Raw genomic sequence first — 22,809 nt, forward strand, 5'->3', positions numbered from 1 at the left:
TTACAGCACCAGATCCTTGTAAAGGAGTGCATCAGCTGAAGTCTTAATTGTTTTGCTTTAAATGCTTTTGTCTTATTGGGAGAGATTACATCTTGCTCAAATAGTGAAACTTTAAATTACCTATTTTTAATAAAATCTATTTTTCTCTGCCAGAATGCCATTCAAATCAAAATGTTTTCCACTTGCTTTTATTATCATGCTGACTCAATTACTGAATTATAGTTTACTACAAGCAATTATTTTCAGATCCATTTCTTAAATCAAACACCTTATGTGATATTCTATTTTCCATGCATAATAATTTTGTAAAGCATACTATTTCAGTGTTATAGCACTACAGGAAGAACACCTCTCTCCCTTATATGATTGTTTCAGACAAAGGTTTCAGAAGAAACTGAGTAGTACAGATAAATTTACATGGAAGGACACTCACATGTTAAGCAGCTGTCCTTTGTTTTGGAAGGACAACAGTCCTTTCAAGGTTCAGTAGGCAACACAGTTGTTAAATATACCCTTACCATATAATTTTTGCTGGTCCTGAAAAAAGTTCTTTTAGGAACCACTGTGTACTTCTGGGAACTTGAAACACAACATGTTAGTCATGTTTTCAATACAGCCACTAAAGGCTCAACTCTGAAACCACCCCTCACATACACAAAAAGAATCATTCACTTGTCTACAAGCTGCTGGTGCCTACACAAATAGCAAGCCAAGTAACATCTGATAAGGTGTTCACCTGCTGCTTTAGTACATAATATTGAAAAGGAAGCTCTGAAGGAGATATTTACTGCAATAATCAAATTTGATGTCATTCTTCAGTAGATACTATTTCCCCAGAAAATATAGGGCCATGCTAAGGTCTGATCTACTTATTTTAAAACCCTTGTCAATTTGGAGCATTCTTCCATATGCAAAATTACAAGCATGTTCCTTTAACTACTTAATTGCACCAACATCTGAAAAATAATCACACAGGCTAGCCATCAGAAAGACCACAGTAAAGTTATATTCACAAAAGCAAGAAGGTACCTACGGGTCCTTCCCAAAACTTGCTTCAAAAAGATACTGCTGTGACAGCAGCCACATAAAGGAAGAAATCATTAATTTCATATTTATCACAGCAAAACCCCTCAGAAAGTATCTATTAGTTCTTCCTAGCCACTCCTCAAAGACACAGTTCATCTAATTCACCTTCTAACTATTGGAGATTACTTTCTTTTTTTTTAACCACAACACTACCTGCTCTCATGCAACAGTCATTTAAGAGGAAGAAAAAAATTCTCAACACTAACTAACAATCTATGATGACATATGCTACTAATTCCTGTGACTCAAATCAAGGCAGAGCACCAGTCTGAGTCAAGTTTCTGTCCTAATACGTTCATACACTCAAGTCCAAAGTATGCATATGTAGCATAGGGCAGGATCTAGCTACTTGTTTCACACTGCCTCCCTTTCCTAGCATCCAGAAAAAGGCCTCTACAAACTAACCTGTAAGTAAGCTTAAAAGGGTTACAGATGTTTTCCCCAATTTTGTTTTACACATTACCACAAGTAAGAACACGGTTTGTTGAAAATACTCCATCCACCTCCAGAGAAATAACAGGAACCATCAACACAGGCGAGAACATGAATGATATTTGAGATCTCTGTTGTTTGGCACCACACAGACACATCTTTTTGAGAGAACAGGTTCCTATGGGACTCCCAAGACTACCAATTGTTATTTTCATGATAACGTACGCTTAACACCACCTTGGTTGCACCCACCTTCACATCATCACTTCAAACTAGTAGCTCAATTAAATAAATGTCCAACAACTACACTAAAATCAAATCCAGTATAATTCTTTTTTCTCTCACACTTTAATCCATGTTAATCAATTGGGTGTTTTTAGTCCTATATTCAAGGGTATAACAGAAAATCCACAGTTGTTACTATATCCTAGTGGAATTATGACCATCTGATCAGATATTGCCAGCATTAAGGAATATAAACACTAGTAAAAGGGAAAGTTCTTTTCAATCAACATAAGAAACCCTAAAATGATGGTTCAACAGCACAACTGTCATGTCAACATTTAAATACTGAAAATTTACTCCAGAGAGGTACAACCAACCATCTGCAAATGCTCCAAAAATTAGTGAACTCTGTGCCAGATTCTAACTTGCACTGAAACCTAACTGCCTATTCTTTTACCCTCTTAAAACTATTTTAATTAGTATACAAACCAAGTCAAATATTTTATTTTGAAACAGCATACTGCTGATATCAGTATGAAATCTCATATGTGAAATTATACAGCATAGTGAAAATGCAAAATTCCAATTGACTACAACTGCAAATGCCTTGCATGAAAATTGAGATACTCTATAGAATAAACAGACTGCACTTCTGCACTAATAAACTCTGTGTGTGAGAAACCAAGATGAGAAGGAGGGGGAGAAGGGGGGAAAGAAAAACAACACTGTACGTTTTCATAATGTATGGGATAAATGTTTATATATTACCAAAACAGGATCCACAGATTATGCAGATATTAAAGAATGCTATTTCAGATAGCTAATTACCACAGCACTCAATACTTAGCCTGGTATAGTGCTTCACAGACACGTATGATCTAGGGGTAGTTTTAAACCCAGTTTAAACTCAGGCAGTTTTAAACAGAGTTCTAACTGAAAGTATACGGTTTTTTATTAGATGTCTAGTGAGTTGTGTGGGTATATTTGAAAACAGTACAAATATGCAGCCCACATGTAACATATACACATATCTTTTAATACCAACTTTTTTTTTAAATGAGCATCAGTCAGTCAATGAGCAGCATTCTCTCTCATACACTGCAAAAACTTAGCACTAAATTGCTTGACAGATTTGGAATATATAGTGCCACTGAGTCATGGAGCAATGTTAAAAGGCAGCATGACACAAGAGGGTGACAGAACCTGTAAACTGTATCTGTGATCAAACTAACCCCTGTAGCATGCTGCTCAAGTCCGCTGGATTTTCATTGTCTCCCAGACCACAAGTCAAAAACAATATTACGTTGAGAGAACAGTTCGAGCCATCTCAGTGCAAAGAAATCACAAGGCAATCACAAGCACAAAAACAACACAGTTGTCAAACTTGGTCTTCAACCTAACTAAAGCAAGCAAGTAAAAAAAAAAAAGTATTTTACCTTTTTAAGGAAAAATTTCTGCAATTTCTTGTGAGGAAGCTTTATCATCTTTTTTTCAGCATTCAGGATACAGGTCAGGTGTTGCAAGTAGTTGAGCCATTCTGCAGGGGCTTGACACCTTTTGCCTTCTCTATTAACTCACTGCAGCCAGCTTAGCTCAATGCGTCACCAGACACCAGCCCAGCCCCGCAACAGATTAAAAGGCAAGAGCTAGGCTGGATCTCATCTTTGACTCAAATGAGGAAGCTGTAATACAGACACTCCAGCTCCAGCCGAAGCCTTCAGCTGTGTTGTCAGCACAAGGAGGAAGATAACAGGTCTGCATTGTTCCCTAAAAATAACCCCTTCAAAGTTAAAAAAGGTGCTTATACAGGGGCAAGAATTTACAGGAGAATGAAAGAGGCACTGAGACGCTCAGTATCTCACTGATCCTTTCAAACCCTGTGCTACAGAAGAAACTAACTCAACGTCCAGGACTCTGAACACTACCCAGCACCGCCTGCTGAGCGCAGCCTGTCACTGCGCACCTTTAATTAAGCACATTGTATGCGATTCAGCCAAGCGCAGGAAAGAGCCTGTCACTTATGTTCTCTTTATATCATTTGGAGACTTATTTCCTCTGAATAGTTTTTAGAAAAAACTACACAGAAAGAGGTTGCACACAAAGATGTTATATACAGATACACATGGAGGTATTCATAGAGCATGCCAATGCCAAGTTTGATTCAATGCCATAGGAACCAGTGATCATGGGCATTGCTGCCTTCCCTTTGAGAATCTGCAACTAAAGCTCCAGACAGCAGGACACCAGTGATGCTGCATCTCCTGGGCCACTGGTGTCCTTAAACAGCAAGTGTAGTAGGACAATTCCCAAATCTTTGTTCGCGAAGCCTAGCCATGAGATGAGTAGGACAATCTGATATGAAACACTGTGTTCACTCCCAATAATGCCAATGGGATAATCCCTGTGTTTAAGAATGGAACACATGTTGAAACAGCTACTTTAATCAGTTTAAAATCATTTCATGATCAAGCTACCTCCCTAATAGTAGTACTACGATGCTTGAAGAGTCAGTGTGCATATAAGGATACACAGAAATGTGTTACGAGAAGAATTTTTTCCAGTCTTCAGTTGTTCCCAAATCTCCATCTCCAGTTCTTATACTATAAATATTATTTCACACAAGTTGCAGATATCTAATCTAACATGATACATCTTTACCTGTATCATGTTTCTTCCATTTGCATAATTTCCTTACCACGAGCCTCTGCCCTCTTGCTGTCCCATTCTCCAGGAGCCTAAGTACCACAAACACTATCAAACATTGCTGCAAATTTCCACCCCTACAGAGGCTCGTGTGCTTAACCTCCAGGAAGTGGCAAGGTCTAAGTCAAGCCAAGGAAACAGGAGGTTCAGAGAACTCAGAACACACTTAGATGCAGGGGTTTGAATTTAAGGGAGAGCCAAACATGACAGGCAAGTGACAGTTGCAATAAAATGCACAACCAATGAGAACTAGTGCAACTATGCACCAATGAGAAAGTCCAAGTCCAACTGAAGAGGCACACTGAAAATGCTACAGAAGTACAAGGTATGTCAAAATACTGGTCAGGAGAAAAATACAGACTCAGGACAGCCGCTGAGATAAACCAACAGCTGAATGCAAGCAGTTGACCTGTTAAAAGTATTTGGAAGATTATTCTAGCCATCAGGTGTTCAGACTGATGGGAGAGAATTACAGACTAGTTTTCTGAGAAGCATCCTGCACCAGGAGGATATCTAACAAAACACCACCAAAAAGATGATTCCAAGTCCCATTTCAAGAAAAGGTTCCAAAACTGGCAACGGGGGAACACAAGCAGTGCAACAGGGGCTAATTCTTTGGTGTGTTACATGCTTGAAGCCTTTGGGTGCAGAAAATCCAAAGATACCTGTAAAAACAGGATGGTGAAATCATCTTAAAACGCACCTGGATGCATGTAGCAGAAACATAAATTGAAGCCAAAACAATAATTTCTGCTAAAAAAGGGCAAGCTTAGTTTTGGAACTTGGAGCTTCTCAAGCCACACAGTTTAAAAAACCTTGCAATTTCAGCGTATGCATTACCAAGCAGCATATTACTTTTAGAACTAACAATTCTTACTCCAGGATCTGCATCATTTCTTGGTATCTGAACTTCTGCCTAGGAGATTTCCAGAGTCAAACAGCATTAACTTAGAATTTCATTTTTCATACTGTAATTATTTGGCTGTATTTTTATTTCTGCACTCACACCCAAAAAAGCTGCAAGGTTTTCCTCTACATAAGCAAATTAAAATACTTTGAAGAAATCTTAAAAAATTCAAAAGACTTCCTTCCTTTGAGATAACACATAATCATCCCAGACTCTATATTCATCTAATTCTTTAAAGTGTAGCTCAATCTAAACAGTTAGATTTAGGCTGAAAGTACCATAAAGACACTTCTACGCCTTTTAATACATAACCAGGTTTTGGAAGGGAGCTGCACTACAGCAAAGGTAAAAGGTAGACTTTCAGCTATAATTCTGAATTCCTGCAGTTTTATTGATTTGGTTTTATTTTAATCGAGAAAAACACTGAGGACTAAAGACATACCTGGCATTATTTTTAGGTATTTATGTGTGTCTGAATATATTCTGAATTCTGTCATGGTTACTATGGTAGATAATTGCTTTTTGTTCAATGTGACAGTGAACAGACCTAACACAGTCTCTGCTTATTCACAATCTTTTCAGCTAAATGCAACATCTAACAAACAAACAAGTCCTCCAAAAATCATGTGCATAACACGTTTACTTCCAGACATGGTTATCTGCCCTTTTCAAATCTGTGCACTGTTATATGCTACAGGCTTTGCTTAAGCAATTTAAATGAAAGATGCATCATTCATTGATGAATGCTTACCTCATCTTTCTGATCTAACCAACAGAAGGAACCACATTTTCTTAATTATTTAATTGTATTATTTTTATTTTTGTTTATGAACTACACAGTTCTTAGCAGGCCTGTTCCCATCTAACACTAACTCTAATGGGAAAGATGGCATTAGCCTCCCAAGAGAAGCCAGCCATAAGCAAATTCTGCGAGACTGAAGGAATAAAGCATCCTGTGCCTATATTTAGTTCTGCATATATAGCATTTATACAGTATCTTATATTAAAGAAAAATATAGCTCAGATTTTTCTTTCAGTATAGTGTTACTCTTCACTGGAACCAATATTAAAGAGTTCCATACAAAGGTAGGTGGTATTACAGATATCCTTTTCTACACCTATTTAAGTTACCTTGCTACTTTCCTTAGTAATGCAAATTTGAAAAGATAAAACACCTTCTTGCTTTAACTCACACAGGTAAAAAGGTAAAAATAACATTAAACTATTTTATCAGCAATTCTAACCAAACATTAGTCCCTGTAACTGACAGGTTTCCATTTTACCTCCTGTTTTGATTTACATATAGACAAGCTTACAATATACCAGGAGAATTGCTTAATACAAGCCAGTTTCTTCCCTGGTTATCTGACCTCTTTCAAAAATTGGTCAATAAATCCATAAATATTGGATCAAATCCAGCTGTACTTGTCTGTGCTCAAAAATGAGATTCTAAAAAAATTTCTCAGTATGAATCTGGACACCCTAAAGATTAAGTGTTTAAGATCAGCAGCTTCTAACACAACTTCCAGTAACCCTAATGCTGCACATCTATACTGGGAACATACTTTCTGGCCCTGATTATCAGAGGGAAGGTCCACCAGCTCTGCTGTCTGTTACAAGCTTCCCGTGCAATGTGCAGAAGCCCAGTTCCTGACACAAGGCCTCTTGAACAAGGAGAATGTTCCACTAAGTCTGGCCACTGGACTGAGCCATGACAGCAGCAACAAAAACTACTGCTTTAGGACTCAAATACCATTTCTTGCAACCCTACCAGCAAACCCAGAGCAAGGGCAGCATGGCAGCTTCTGATACGCATTTGCCCCTTTGCATCCAAAAGTCTTTGCACGTGGTGCTATTGATCTGCATACTCAAGAACCAAAAATGATGGTTTTGTCAAGTTTTGCCTCTAAATCATTTGAGGTTGTTACATAGAGCACTGAATTCTTTCCTTTATGATGCTGAAAGGATTACTCCAGACAACTGGCTATTGCAAATCTGTTTAACCTCTCTGGGGCTACACAGCAAAGAACTGAGACTGCCCTCTTAGAGATCATTCATAACTTAGATCACAAAAATTCCAATATGCGCTGTTTTCAGGCTCTTTTTTCAAACACATAGCTAAAAAAAACACTAAGCACATTTTATCAGGAAGTTTGGATTGCAGAAATATTTCTTTCTTTCCCCTCCCATTCCTCAAAAGCCCAGAGGCATGATTCTACCATCTTTTTCTCTTCTGTCCTCATGTACCAACTCCAGCACTTGAAGAGCCACTCTGAGGGATAAACAAGGAAGCAGACCACAGGCGATGCTGTTTTCTGGATAATACTGAACACACGGTACCAAGTCAAAAGCATTGATCTTGGAAAACAGAACTCTACTGCCTTTCCAAAATAATTTATGCCAAAATCCACAGCAGTTTGGTCTTGGAAGTGCCCACTGCAGGCAGCAGCAATTGCATGTGACTTTCCCCTCTTGTTCCAATTAGCAAACATCACTGCCTGGCAGATCCTGCTCAAGCTTTTAAAACAAATTCTCACATAAACCACTCTCTCCCTACACCTTCCCAAACACCCAACAGAAAGGCAGTTTCCCAGGGGACTGATACCAAGGACTACTGCAATAGAAGCAAGGAAATAGGTTTCTCCACAGAACCTGCTTTGTCTCTGCAAGTGTAGATACCCTTTCTGGAAGATTTATAGAGAGGAGGTTAGAGCTTGTTTCGCTTAAGAACACTCTCCTACCTAAGAAGAACCTTTCTCAAAGATAGTTGGATGTTTTCTTCCCTCCTGCATTCCAGAGGAAGCTTTCAGGCTCTCTCTCTGGTGTGAGGAGAGATAAACTCTCACAGATGTTATGGGCCTCTGCATTTGGGGTGGGGGGGAGGTCGTGCACAAGGGGAGGCAGTGATGATAAAAGCTAAGGAAGATCAGAGGGGCGTGCCCTTCTTAGGCCCAGTTTTCAAGCACTTTTAGGAATTTTCCCGTGTAGGGCTAGTGTTCTCAACTTTGGAATAAGTTTCCCTGAAATCCTTTCACTGCCTGGCATTTCCTGGGTACCTGTGTCTTATCTTACTCCACAGTCTCCCCGCTACCCTAAGAACCCGAGTTACCCTTTGAAATGCTCTCAACAAAGAAATGACTGCATCACCTTTATACCTATATACAAGTCCTCTGCAATTAAAAACAGAAAAAAGAAACAGTGCTGCATCACAGCTAGAAAAGTTCTAGGTGTAGAAGTAACAGAATAGGAAAGGAGAACAGCTTTTTAAGAAGAGAAGTCTATTTTATTTCTTGAAACTTAGTATATCATAAAGCTTAAGGAGTCTTACAGCTGACTTTTTTAAGGAATTCATTTCAAGTTCTGCTGTGAATTTGGACACTGTGGTAAAGCTTTGATCGAGACTTTTCTCTCTTTATTACACTTTTTCGAGGCTAAAATAGCTCCATGTAGTTTCTTTAAATCTATTTTATATATGTAAGCCACCTTCAAGTTGATTTCTATTTACAAATCTTTTTAAGCAACATCAGTACACAGCAGCTATAAAAGAAGGTGTTTAGCTTAGTCATTTGCAAATCTTTCCAACAGTCAAAACACGTTTTTAGAGATATTTCACACAAACTCACAATAATCCATACTCTTCCCCCCAGCCCCCCCATACAAAAATCAGGTTATCCTCAAAAGGTACGTTATGATTCATGGCCTTGCTGAGATTTTGGTCCTCCTTTAAATAAGCTCAAGTTATTCAGAACTCTATAATGTGCATACTGGTTACAAAACTCACATTAGTTAAGATATGAGATAACCCTACTTTATTTCTAGTATAGTCAATGCCTACACTCAAGTTTGGAAGAAAACAAAAACAGGCTACTCTATGTACATGACAATATAGGTGACGGGGTTAAGGAGCATAGAGAAGGAAAATAACCAGGTCCATAAATCTTCCCTGTCCTTCTCCCAGTCTCCTTAAATTTCCCATATACACTACTAGAAACAACCCTTGCTGGAGGCAGAAGGGAATGGAAGGTATGAACAGAGTAACAGGACAACAAAAGGCTGCAGGCTAACAATTAGTCCTTAACACCATGCTTCTCTACATGCATGCATTGTTTACCTGATTACCAAAACCCACACACATGTTTGAAAATGATCATAAGGTGATTCCCAATCACATTTTACTCTTCACTTTGTACTGCACTGATCAGTGGAAATGAAGGAAATTAAAAGTTCTGAGAGTATTCTCAGTATATTTTAATATTTGCTTTTATTTCATAAATGCCATTACATGCTCGGTAGTGATCAAATACCTCTACTGATGAGGTAAGGTTTGTAACACTGTACAACAGAGTTGAAATTACTTATATTTGGAAACCTAATCCAGTGCCCCAAATAAATGCTGTTCTTATTAAAGAGCCCTTCAGTAGAATAGCCAGAAAGTAAGAGATTTGTCTCTAAATGATGGTCTACACTTTCAAATATATCTAAGTCAAAAACATTTTATCAAAATGCATGACCATACCATAGCTCAGGAAGCTCTGGCGTGTTTTAGGCAGCACAGCACTAACAGACATGCTCTGACAGCTCAGTCTTGACAGCACACTAAAGTTTTGAATCAGGGATACTTTGTAAAGGTCCAGTACAAGTCATGGGACAACATTTCAGAGAAGGACCCTCAGGAAAGTCACCCATGGACAAGATTACATACCTAGAAAACTTGCAGTGTCTTTACGAACACAAGGCCACTGGGAAAAAAAAAAAGCAAGACTGCTGCAGGAGGAGTAACTGATCATTCAGCTCTGGCTGCAACCTGTAATTGCATAGGGGTTCTATGTCTTGTGTTGGTTTTTCATGTCTTTATGGTAACTTAGATATATACTGGAAATATGACAATATTATTGGCCTACAAATTAACACTTCCAACAGATGTGGAAGGTCAGATTTTGAACACAGATTCATAGCTTCTCCTGACCTTTCCAATATGCAGAGTAAATACAAATGAATAATCTAGGTAGTTAAGTTAATATGAGAATGAAAAAGCTTTTATACCATGTATTGTTCTTATTACAATAATCACTGTAAATATTAATTCACATTGAGAGTAATTCCTTAGCACAGTGAAGGAAGAAAGCCTATTGCCCAAAGGGAATGCCTCAGATTCAGACTTAAGTCTCAACATATATCTCAACACATATTTAGAGTGCTCTAACAAGTATGTCTCTCGGGTATCTTTTTTTTTTTTTTTTTGACATTTTAACTATTCTAAGTTTATAAAGTATCTAAAATCATACATTTCCAGAGTTGCAAAAATATTTATTATATTGTTGACTCTATTGCTCACAGCTATAAAGGATATAGAAACAGAAGTAATACGTGACTTAAGCCAGAGACTTTGGAGAAAAACAGAAAGTGCACAACTGGAAATTAGTCATATCTTTTCTTTAGGATAAAATACAAACTTAGTCCTATTTTCTTAATTTATTAGTACTCATTTGAATCTATCTGCCTTTTAGTTTTACTTGTTAGTCTTGCACATTTTAGACATACATATAAGGAAGAAAAAAGCTAAAAACTGCACTTTAAATTAGCTGATCTTCACTTCTCTGCAGAAAAGCAAAACCACACAAACCAAAAGAACCATCTCTTGTTTTCACCTTTAGTTAAAGAGGTTTAATATTCTATCTCCTCATATTTCTCTCCATTGCTCTAACAGTTTTCCACCAACTCTTTGGTCTCAATAACCATGTTTCTTATGCATTTTCAAAGGTGAAATGACTGTAACTGAACACAAGGCTCCAACTGAGAAAACTGAGCACAGTGGCATAGCTCTGCTGGTACAATCTATTCACTTTCTCCTGCATATGGTACTTTCTGCACACTTCACAAACAAAAGAAGGATTGATGCTCCAAAGTCTGTGTTCTGCACCTCCCACAGACACACAGTGGCACAATAGTTGGCACAACAATGCCATACATGAGTACTGTTAGCATTTTGAAAGAGATTTCTAGAAATAGCTACACTACTGACTTAAAAAAAACCACAAAAAAAAAAACAAAAAAAAAACACCCAAAAAAACCCCCAAAACCAACTTTCTCTTCACTTTCAGTGCTTTTTCATCTCCTTATTAAAAGATACTATTATTCTTCTATTGAGACATTATGTGGATGTACCAAAAACGTGAATGCAGAATATAATGTTACAATGACAACATACAGGTTCTTTGCTCATAGATTTAAAAAAAAAATCCATGTTCCCATTATCTGTTATCATCTCATGTAAGGCAGTACAATTATACTCTCTGTTATAATTCCAGTAATTTCTGCAGTTAATCATAACCTAAAGTAAAGTAAACTCTGCCAAATAAACCAAGTTACCTGAAAACAATGCGCTAAGGGATTAATGCTTGGAAAATGCTCAGCTTCTCACAGGAGTTTCATCTTTCAGGTGTGGCAGGGGATCTTGAATTTTAAAAGCAACAGGGCAGCAAAAACACTGTCAATACTGGATGATTCTAAAGTTATATTTGAAAAATACAGTTAAACAAAAAACGTCAGGAAAAGAGTAACAAAATAAGCCGCAGCTTGATTTAGGCAACTACAAGACCTATTTAATTCAGGCCTAGCTAATGCAAAACTGCATTTTCACTGAACAACAAAATAAAATTAAAAAAAAATAGTAATCTGCTAAATGTGATATATTTCCAGACAATAAATTTATACAGAATTTTGTATTTTGTTTACCTTTCATAATTTCTTTATGGACAAATACACAAAGAACTACCATTAAGACTTACCAAATTTGATCTGTAATGCAAGAGAGCAATTCATCAATTGCCTCTCAAATGCTTATCTGCAAAATTAAGGAATGTAGAAACAGGATTTTGAAATGTACATCAATTAACAGCAAACTTTCATTAAGTTTGGATAGAGGGAACAAGAGAACCTTCTGTACATTGTGTAGTTAGCCAAGTTGTAGGATGCTTTACTCGCAGGATGATTAGCAGGAACTATCATAGTTCTGACTCATAAATGGTAAATTACGTGTTTGGGCTGAAGTCACTCAACTTCAACAAAACCAAACATAAGTTTCCAACAGCTCAATGAAAACAGCACCATGTAAAATTTCATGCCAGAACAGTATAAGCAAGGGGGGTTAAAGGCGAAAAGACTGCATATCTTAATAGGCAATGATGAACTAGAGAAGGTTTGAGTCTTAAGTAACAGAAAACCCACACTGGAGACCTGTGCTTTTAGGCACTTGTGAAACCATTTCTGAACTGCACAGTCCTTCCATTCACAGATGTAACAATTAATTTGATTTGGAGAGTACTTAGAGCTGATTTGGGTTGAAAGATAAAAATTCTGGCAGAATCTTCGTAATTTTGTGAGCTAACATTACAAGAAAAAACTATATTCATCTATTATAACAATTGCTGTCTTGCATTAGCCATGAACTTTCATCCGCTTCTGCCTATCTGAAGCCAAATAACTGGGGTTTGGCTAAAGCCCTTTTTCTGGAAAGGAATTCAGTTCTGACTTGAAAACTTCAAGAGAAGGACAAGTTCACTTCCCAGCTTCTAAAAACTCCCTTCCCACACTTCTAAAAATCTGCCAGCAGTTTCTAGCTTTGTTCTCAGCTAGCAGGTCTGGGGAGGGGAAGCTTCAGTTTCCAGTTACTGCTTCTCACAACAGCTCAGTGATTGCAGCATTTCCCTGTAACAGGTAAGTATGATTCACTCAAGTGCACACAGTACTGTCAACTCAGCTCTTATTGTTAAAAAAGTTTAAACTGGTATTCAAAGAAACAAAAAGAAAACTCCACCCCAAAAATGACTGAAGACTTACTCAAATTCTCATATAATAATTCATTCTTAACTGACTAAAAACCCTTTCCTCAAACAAGACAGACCTCTACTGTTGGATAAAGTTACTGCAAGCTTAACAAGTTTACTCATTACACCGGAATAATTCCATTGGGCTTGTTATAGGTTATAGATATGCACTGCAAATCAGGGCTCCTGCTGCAGCATAGTGGTATCTCTGAGGTGGCTTGCTGGCAGAGACGCACAAGATGAGGTGAGAAGTCCCTCCCCCCAAACCATTTCTTCCTAAGGGGCCCATCTCATGGACATGCTCGGAACCTCACAATAAGCAACCCTTTGTGGCACTGATGCTGCTCCTCAAAGTAAGGTGCTGTAGATCTAACAAACAGGAATTCCTGAAACTAAGAAAATTGAGAAGTTAAGATAAACACATATACCACAAATATCAAAATGCCTCATTGCAGCCCAGCTTTAGATTGACCTGAATTGAGCTCCATGACACTGAGACTACTTACTATGTGTCAGTCAGTCTCACAGAATATCCCAAGTAACGAACCCTGTCAAAGTTAAACTGACAGCTGTACCCAGGTTACCTAGTGCCAGTCTCCTTGTCAGATCCCCATGCTGCATCACAGTTACTGTGGTCTGCAATATTGTGGTGACAACATTCCAACCATTGGAGCTGATATTTATTTGGTTAGGAAACAATCAGCACCCGCCTTGCACCTTCCATTGAAATATCAGGCTATGATCTAAGAAACACAGAATTAATCCTTCCTCACTCTTCAAAGTAAGAGCAGGGGGAAAACAGAGGCTAAAATCCTTTAGGTTGGAAGCAACCACTAGAGGTCATCTAGACCATTCACATGCCCAAAGAAGCCAGTCCAAAGTTAGGTTTGACTCAGACTCTGTAGCAGAACTGAGATAATTATGGGTTGGGGTATGTTTCAGGGTATGATTTGGAACAAAGGAGAGCTGTTTCTTTTAATTCCTGGCTGGGGTATGGCTGTGCAAAGAATGAAGATAAAATCTTGCTACAATGAAGTAAGTAATTATAGCTAAAATACTTATTCTCTATGATGTAACTCAGTGTTACCATCTGCAACAGATTTACACCACATCCAGTTTGTTAGGGTATAACAGTACAAGACACAAAGTAGTTTAAAACATAATTTTTTTTTTATATACATCTGGAAACTTAACAATACCTTAAATTCAAGACTAGAAATACTTGGCTACTGTGGATAAGTTCCAACACGGTTTTTGGATTCGTTTCAAATCTCTAAGACCCTTCAAGAGGATAAGAAACTCAAGAGTTACCACTATTTAAAGAGGCACAGTATTGCATTAGTCTCAGAAGCACAAGCATCATTTTCAATGCCAAAAGTATGACAGTAACATGACCAAGGCATGTTTCTACATTTCCACAGTTCCATCTGTACAAAATATGGTGAATGACTGTCTCCTATAATGCAGAAATGTGTCTTTCAAGGACTAAAATCAGATAGCTGGGGAAGAAAGTTATCACAAGTAACAAGGGACCACACTTTCCAGCTCCCATGGTTGTTCATTACAGCACCAGCTCTGCTAGCTGCTAGAAAGATGAGCAAGGGAGCAAGCGAGTTGTCAGACACCTAAACAGAAAACTTATAAATCAAAATCTTTGTGATACCCAAAGTTTAAAGTAAGTTTTACTGAGCTTTGAAGGAGCTTCATATGCTGCATGTTCAGTTCTACTGAGCCCGCACTAGGTGTCAGCCCTGCGCCGGTACAGCACGGTTCAGTTGGTACAGGCACACACAGGAAATAAGTATTCCCAAAGCGCTGCATTTTCCTCCTTGACTATTAAGGGTCACACTTGCATAGCACTTGGCGAACAAGAATACAAACTGTTTCTGTCTCACGGACAAAAATTAAGAAACGACGTGTTTTGTCTTTAAAGTGTGTTCTCTCTCTAAGCTGAGCAGGTTTTTTAACTAGATCAAAGGAAGGTTAAAAAACAGGTCAACATAAAGCTGCAATAGGTGAAATCTGGTTTCTGTAGGGAAATAAGCTTATAGGCTTCTGTATGTATTTTTGGAGACGTAAAACTTCCCAGAAAGAAAGGCAAGTTAAAGTTGCTCTGCAAGAAGCAGAACTAATAGAGACTGTTCCTCAACAGATCTATGACTATTGTTTCTTGGACTTCTTTCCTCCTCTGGCCTTTTTGGAAAGAGACATAAAACATATTTCCTAGCCTGCTTATTGCATTGAATAGTAGATATTGACTTGTGGGCATGTACAGTTTTTAATCCCTTGGTAGGGTACTGCTTTGAGTCTCTCATCTTTGCTCATTTAACAACATTCACAAAATCTTTGAGAACAGAGATCTAAGCGCCTACTCCTCTTTCAAGCCTAACAGAAGTTGGCCATAGTACTGATACTACTGGAATATCCAATCAGTGTGATTGTACACATTGCTTCCCTAGGACCAGCCTAAAGATCTAAAAGAATCAATCGACCTTGACATTCTTCAGCAAGACTGCTACAAAATTGCTTGCTTACAGGTCATGCAATTTCAGGGTACTGCAGTTTTCAGTACAATTCTTTAAAATGAGACTTATTTTCATCCCCATGGCAACAGACTGCAGGCATGTCCACACCACAGTTAGGAGATGTGACTGCAGTTTATTTGCTAGCTTCAGTCTAGCCAGTTCAAGAAAATATAGCAATACATCCTAAGTAGTATGGGTTAGGGTCTTCAGACACTAAGCACACAGCTAAAGTTCATGCTGTCGTCACATAGCTACTCCTGATACTGAACCTTTCTATCCCAGAGCTGCATGAATATCACAACCAGCTGCAGAGCAGCACCTGGTGAAAAATGTACATCATGTTATCTGAAATTATTTCAGTGTGCACTTTACAAGACTGTAATTTATTCAAATAAAAGACACTAAGCGTACATTGTTTGCCTATGTTTCCACCCCCCTCTCCCAATCCCCCCCATCAAAAAAACCCCAAAAACAAAAAACCCCCACACCCCAGTCACTTAAGATGTTTGCTAATATAAACAGGACAGGAGATGCAACACTTCCCATACCACAGATGCTGGTGCCCAACAGACTTTTTGTTTCAGTTAGCTCTTTTGCCTATGGATGTTTCCAGGTATCATGTAATGCTAAAAAGGTATATCTGAATTCATCTCATTAGGCTAATATTCAGAAACCTTAATTACATCTCTGCTCTGCTTAAGCAAAAGTCACATTTATTCCTCACAACACTAAGTCGGGTAGCCCTGTAAAATCCCATGTTGTGCCACAGCAATACATGATGAAAAATTATTTAATCCAATTTCTCCCACGGGCACCCAAACCTCCAGGGTTTAGGCTACTTTTATGTTTAAGCTGACTTATTCTTCAAATTAGTAAGAAGACTGGGGGAAGGAGGTGAGGAGAAACATACACACACAAGTGAATGTATCAAAGCACCCTTCTACACAGCTGGTACCACTTTCAATCACTGGATACTTCTGCTAATTCACACAAGCTGGTCTCCCCTATCTGCCTTGTTGTAAGGATTTGAAAAGTCCCATAGTAGGCTCTCTTGCTTCTACTTTACAGATTTGTTCTAGTATTTATGCTGCTATATACAAAGTCAAAATGCTTCAGAAAGAAGCAGAAACAATTAAATTACTCATTTCAGTCTTGAAGATATCATTTTATTACAATAACTTGCCATATGCAACATGCAGATAGATTTGGGTGCCCAGACCATCTGACTCTCCATAAACAACCAAACTTTATTTTTTCCTAGCCTCATAAGGACAATGCTTTTATAACAAGCTGAAAAAAATTACTGTTCTTCAAATCTACATGTAAAACCTTGAGCCCCAAGGCAAGTCTTCTTTCCTCATAGAGAGAACAGCAATCTCTCCCCTAATAAGCTGCAGCACACATACAGTCTTCTGCCACGAGTTTCATCAGAAAAATCTGCTATTCAGGTCCAGATACTTAAAGGCTACAGTGTTTTGCTTTTGATGAGACCATAAGTAAGGAGACTTCTGTACAAAAAACTATGCAATCCCAACCCCCCATCTTCCAGTATTTCATATCTCCTTTAAACTATGGAGTCATGAGGTCAGGTGAAATTAGTTTTCTTTGTATTTTCTGGAGACATTTATCTTGTTTGGCTGTGAAAAGCCTAGCAGAAAAAAAAAAATAAATTAAAAAAATCAGTATTCTATTACATAATCTTACTTTTCCTTTACTGTGGCAGGAAATCTGCAGTATATGAGAAAACTGTGGTTTAAACATGTTTCAAAATGGCTTTTTGTAGTCTCTTTGCTAACTCATGCTTTCTTCTTCCTGGCGCCCCCTGTGAAGGACTATTGTCTCCCATGCAGGAATGTTCTGGGAAGATGTCCTAAGGTGTTCTCATTGGCCCCTTTTAACCCCTTCCTATTGGTTGTTAACCCCTTTCTGCAACCTGTAATTGGTTACTCTGTGAATCCTCCTAAGCTTATAAATGTAACACCCCAACAATAAACTCTCTCTTGCCTCCTCTCCACGCCAGTGTGCTGTCTCTGTGCCTGCCATGGGGCCACGTGGCTGGAGAGAGGGGAGAGCACCTCTCCCCTCCAGGCTCAGGACCTGAAGAAACCCCTGGCGCTGGAGTCCCCCCCCCCATCCACTCAAGCCGTCAGAAATGGTTCCTCAGACGGAAATGGAACTAGAACTGGGCCGCCCCACACCACGGGGGGGAAAGAGATCTAGACTTTACTGTTACAGAGGGATGAAAGTCAGTTTTAACAATGGAAGTTAACGATCCTAAATTCAAGTGATCAACAGTATATCTGGACATTGCAAGATGCCCAAGTAAAACTGCAGAATAAATAAAAGCTAAAAGAAACAGCGCAGGAAGAGCTACCTCACTTTTTCTAAGACGTCTCCAGATAGTCTGGCAGAAAATCAAAAGCACAAAGTCTCAGGGGTTTTTTCTGAGACAAAAAGACGCTGTGACAAAGAAAGACAAAGCCCAACTTCCCTCTGTCAGCTGCAGACAAATTCAGACTGCAGCCACCACAGGGGAGGCATCCAGCACCTGTATTCTCTGCTGAAGAGGATTTGCAGGTGCTCCCCATCCTCCGAGGTTTTTTGTTATTGTGAAAGGAACACCTTAATCCACACTAGATTTCCTCTTCAGAATTGCACAAACCGTTATTTCCAGACGGCTAGAGAAAAGAGACCCACTCTGTTCCTCCTGCTGTCAGCATCTGCCTCACATAGCACTTAGGGTGTCATTAAATGTTTCCCCCAGCTGGCAGCCAGGGACACAGGGCTCCTTCATCTTATAAAAAGCATCTCTTCCAACTGTTCATACAGGTTCCATTTACATTAGTTAAAGAACAAAACACTGGCACAAAGAGTGAGCTAGGCAAAACAGTATTTTAACGATCCATTTCTCTCCCATGGCCTTGTCTCATCCCAGTTGTACAGCTGAGAAACTGTATGTCCTCTCAATAGCAAGATTCTCTGCTCAAATCAGCCTGCATAAGTACCTTGGAAGCATCTGGTCTGCACACATACTTTTCTTGCTGGACACTGACATATAAGTAAGTCTACAGCTTCAGCAAGAGCAAGGATTAGTGTCAGGCATAAATTATCAAATTTAAGAGGAGGCTCTGTAGACTGACATAGGACAACAAGCTTTCTTTGCTGTAGACATTAACGGAGAAAAAGTTAGCTTCCTAGCCCATAGGCACCTTTATCTATTATTCATAACTGAGTCATAAGAAAAGCCAGCAGAAAAGAAGGTTCACAAGTGTTCACTGATAGTCACAGTTGTTTAAGTCACCAGATGGTAACATTTGTTTTGGCCATTTGTTGTCTGTAACTATGCTTGCAATGCATTTTTCAAGGCCGCCAAGATACTAACTAAAATACAGTTAAGGAGCTGTAACGCCTTGAAGGTAAAGACTTGTAGTATTATTTTGAGAACAGGTACCATATATAGGACACTACAAAAAAAAAAGAAAAAAACCCCACACAAACATAATACCCACACACAATATCACAAGAGGGACATGGAAGGCATTTCTGATTTTTAAGCCTACTTCAACCCATTCTGTGACAGTCAGGAGATCTTTAAGTCCATGCACAGTGGATGGGAGTTGAGAGTCAGACAGCTGAAAAGAAAATACCCTGTGCCTATGGCCCTTACACCACATTGCAAGAACCACTGCAGTCCCAGCACCAAATCTGGCAAATTGATGAAGTCACCATTTCAAACCTTTAGCAAGGACTTTCCATAGTTCTAGATATTCCAGAAAGTGGACTCTGTTTCAAAGATCAAGCATTTCAAGGGCAAGAGAAGAAATGAGTTGCCACACCAAACCATTCTGTACCTGTAATCAGAGCCCAGTGTACAATTAATTAGCACATATACTGTTAGAAGAGTTAAAGATGAAAAACTCAGGTTCCTCTATACAGGATGTTGCCAGTCTAAAAGATTTGGAACTAAATGTATATTTTAGGCTTTTCAAAGAAGCTTGGTCAAATTTCCTCTCAAAGCTGACAGAGCAACTTGGAAGAACTGTTAAAAAAAAAAGGCTAGTAGGATTGGGTAAAAACTGTAAGAACAAGAAAAAAGAATAATTTTGTACTGATGTAATCAGTCACAACAGTGAATCATCAAGTTAAGAGACAAACAGTTATTCCATACAGAAGCTGAAATTAAAATTTCTTTCCTCCCAGTTCATACATTCTAGATAGTTTTTTAATCTTTGTCACAGTTACAGCTAAAAATATTCAGATTCTTAAAGCTACATTTACAAGTGAGTTTATTGTAGAACTAAAGAGTTAGAGAAGTCAAAATGAGGATCCAGGTGTAGAGACTCCTGGCTGATGATCTACTGTGCATGAGAACTCCTGCTTACCTGTCTGAAAGGAAGATCAGTTTTCAAATTCCTCTTTCAAAGCCAGGAAACTTGCGGGGTTCCACAGATAGGAACTGGATTCTGCGTAGCTTCATCAATAGGATTGTATAAGCCTCACCTAGACATCAAAGCCTCCAGGGCTTTCAAATTTTATAACAAGCACAAAGCAATCAAAAGAACACATTCTTCATCTGCACACTGCGTGATGTATACACCCTTTAATCTTGGCCATTTTAAAATTATTAAATATTCTTTTTACACAGATACTTCAAGGCTGACAGTATGTACACCAAATACCCCACCACCTGCCCAAAGTCAATTATTTATTCAAAGCTGTCTCTGAGAACCAAAAAGGTGTGCAAGTCTGCCAGCTATAAACAGCATGACAAACCATATTTCAGGAAAATGTTCAAAATGTTTTACACATTTAATTAAGCCTTACGCTACCTCCCGTTGGCAAGCAGGAGTATGAATCATGGAAGCTAGATCACAGCAGCAAACTCAAAGCAACACAAACTTAACTGCTTACTATATAAGGGATCCAGGAGGAAACAGTCTCAGAGCAGCTTTCAAGACCCTTGCTCCAGCATTTTAAGCAAGATGCTCGGCACCTTTAGCCACCAGGGCTATCTGTAACACAGCCCTCAAACACACTGTGGGATGTAGAAATTCACAGGTACACTTCTGTGTAAGTCAGAAAGAGTAGTTTTCAGATGACAGGTGCTCAGAGAAGGCTCACTGACATAACCAAAACAGTACTTAAGCAATTTAATTCTGTTGTATCAGTTTATTTTATAGAAAGGGTGAGTTACAAGCCTTAGTTTTCTTAAAAAAAATAGATTAATAAAGCAAATCATGTTAAAAGCTGCTGTAATATATGCTATACAAAATGTCTCTCTCAAGACTGTTCACCATAATTAAAGACTTTTTATAGGAAAATGCAGGAGATGATACAAACTAAATATGCATGATTAACAGCATAGGAAGCAATCCGCTCAAATAACAGTCTTGTGTACAAACTTGAAAGTACTGTTTTGCTCATTTTTGTGTTTGGAATTTTCTTTCAAAAGAGCTATTACTAAATATTAGTATTACATTTTCTCTACAGTTGAAAATTGAGAATTGGACTAAAAATATACAGTTTTAGATTAGTAAATGTTGATGACTCCTCAGTTCCCAATTACTGGAGATAAGAACTGTGGTTGTTACAGTGTACAGGAGGATCATGCTACTTATTCAAGTATCTAAATATGAATAAACATGCCTAAAGACCACACTTAAAACTCAGAGCACCACAAATAACAAAAGACATTCATGAAACAGATGGACTGTACCTCAATTATCCATCAAATACGGGAATGCCAGCTAGCACATACTATGTTTTCCCTCTCTTTTTGTTTTGCTTCAAGTTTGTTATCAGAAAAAAGAATTCTAGACCACACTAAACAAACCTAGTAATCACTCTAAATACTGACTTCACAAAACCATACCAATTAAAAAGTGGAGAAAACAGCTACAAAATAAAGACAAAATAGCAATCAGGAAATCCATATTCACTTTTGATGAGACAGGTCTGAGAAAGAGCAGAATTTGTAAGGTACTAAGCTCTTCACATCTAGAATTAAAATGTTTAGAAGACTTAAAGTTTTAACTTCATATAATTATGAAGAGGTCATTTGATCATGATACCTAAACTTCAAGAAACCTAGATATGCCAGAAATTCTATACAGATACTGGATCAAAGTTTTGAACAGCTGGGAACTTTCAGTTAACTTCACAGAGACAATATTGTACAAATACCCACCTGCAACTCTAGACACCAGATCTTTATATTCAGCCCCACAGTTTTCTGGTGTTGATGCAACCCTCTGTCTTCCATAGAGGTAGTATACAACATGACTTTTCTGGTCACCTATCAGAAATAGTTGGCCAAATGAGACAAAGCATCTCATAGTTTTTAAGAACCCAGCTGCTTCAGAAGAGGTAATTTGCCTTCCTCCTCAACTTCTAAAATGTATTCAGAGCAGCAACAAAAACCACAGTGCATATTTCACACGCTACCTGTAAATTTCAACATAATCTTTGTGAAACCCTGAGTGTAATTAACACGCACATGTACTGATCATGCATTCTATAAACACAGAACTTCAGCAAGTTTAACTCATTTGTTCAAATGCAATCAGATTAATTTATTACCAAAAGCTCCCTTTCTAGTCAACAGGGAAAACTAGTTAAGTATTGGATAAATTACACCCTGAGACACAAAACTGCCTAGAAACAGAAGCTTAATTCTTGACATCTACAATAACAACATAATTCTTCTGTGTCTAGCCATGCCCACTTGAGAACATATTTTTTAATTTTTAATTTTTTTTTTTTAGATTTAGAGCTATCTTCTGATTTTTCCCATCAAACCTTTGGAAGAAAGCAGTCAAAGGAAGACTTTTTTCTTCCAAAACAACAGTGCTCATCTTGCTTCTTTGTCACATCACTTTTCCTTTGGTGAAAGTTATTTATAAACCTTGGAATAGCAGGAAAGGAGAGAAGAAGAGGATTCAAAAAAAGAACTCTCACTTCAACACAAAACACTATGTTCTTAGGAGAGAACAAACCATAGAGGGAGCAAGAAAATTAGAGTAATCTAGGGGTAAAAAAATGGAAAAAAATTGACTTTGTAATTGACATTGTAATAAAGAAAAATGGATTTTCTCACCCTAAAGTT

The 22,809-nt window shown here is 38.2% G+C and overlaps 1 protein-coding gene across 6 annotated transcripts in view; it reads right to left on the reverse strand.

The window, feature by feature from the left end:
• RPS6KA2 (ribosomal protein S6 kinase A2) overlaps positions 1-22,809 on the reverse strand; it is a 292,913-nt gene that overhangs the window by 257,357 nt on the left and 12,747 nt on the right. For 3 of the 6 annotated variants that reach the window (XM_027631571.1, XM_027631596.1, XM_027631584.1), the window contains exon 1: positions 3,180-3,642. The exons of 1 other annotated variant lie outside the window; for it this stretch is intronic. In XM_027631571.1, coding sequence (XP_027487372.1) covers positions 3,180-3,227 — 48 coding nt within the window. In that variant the 5' untranslated portion in view covers positions 3,228-3,642. Of the gene's footprint in view, positions 1-518; positions 656-3,179; positions 3,643-22,809 lie in introns of those variants that run through there. 2 more of the 6 variants (XM_027631577.1, XM_027631591.1) reach the window with 2 other exon arrangements.

The sequence above is a fragment of the Corapipo altera genome, unplaced genomic scaffold (genome assembly GCF_003945725.1).
Source record: "Corapipo altera isolate COAL_440 unplaced genomic scaffold, ASM394572v1 2b, whole genome shotgun sequence".
Taxonomy (NCBI): Eukaryota; Metazoa; Chordata; class Aves; order Passeriformes; family Pipridae; genus Corapipo; species Corapipo altera.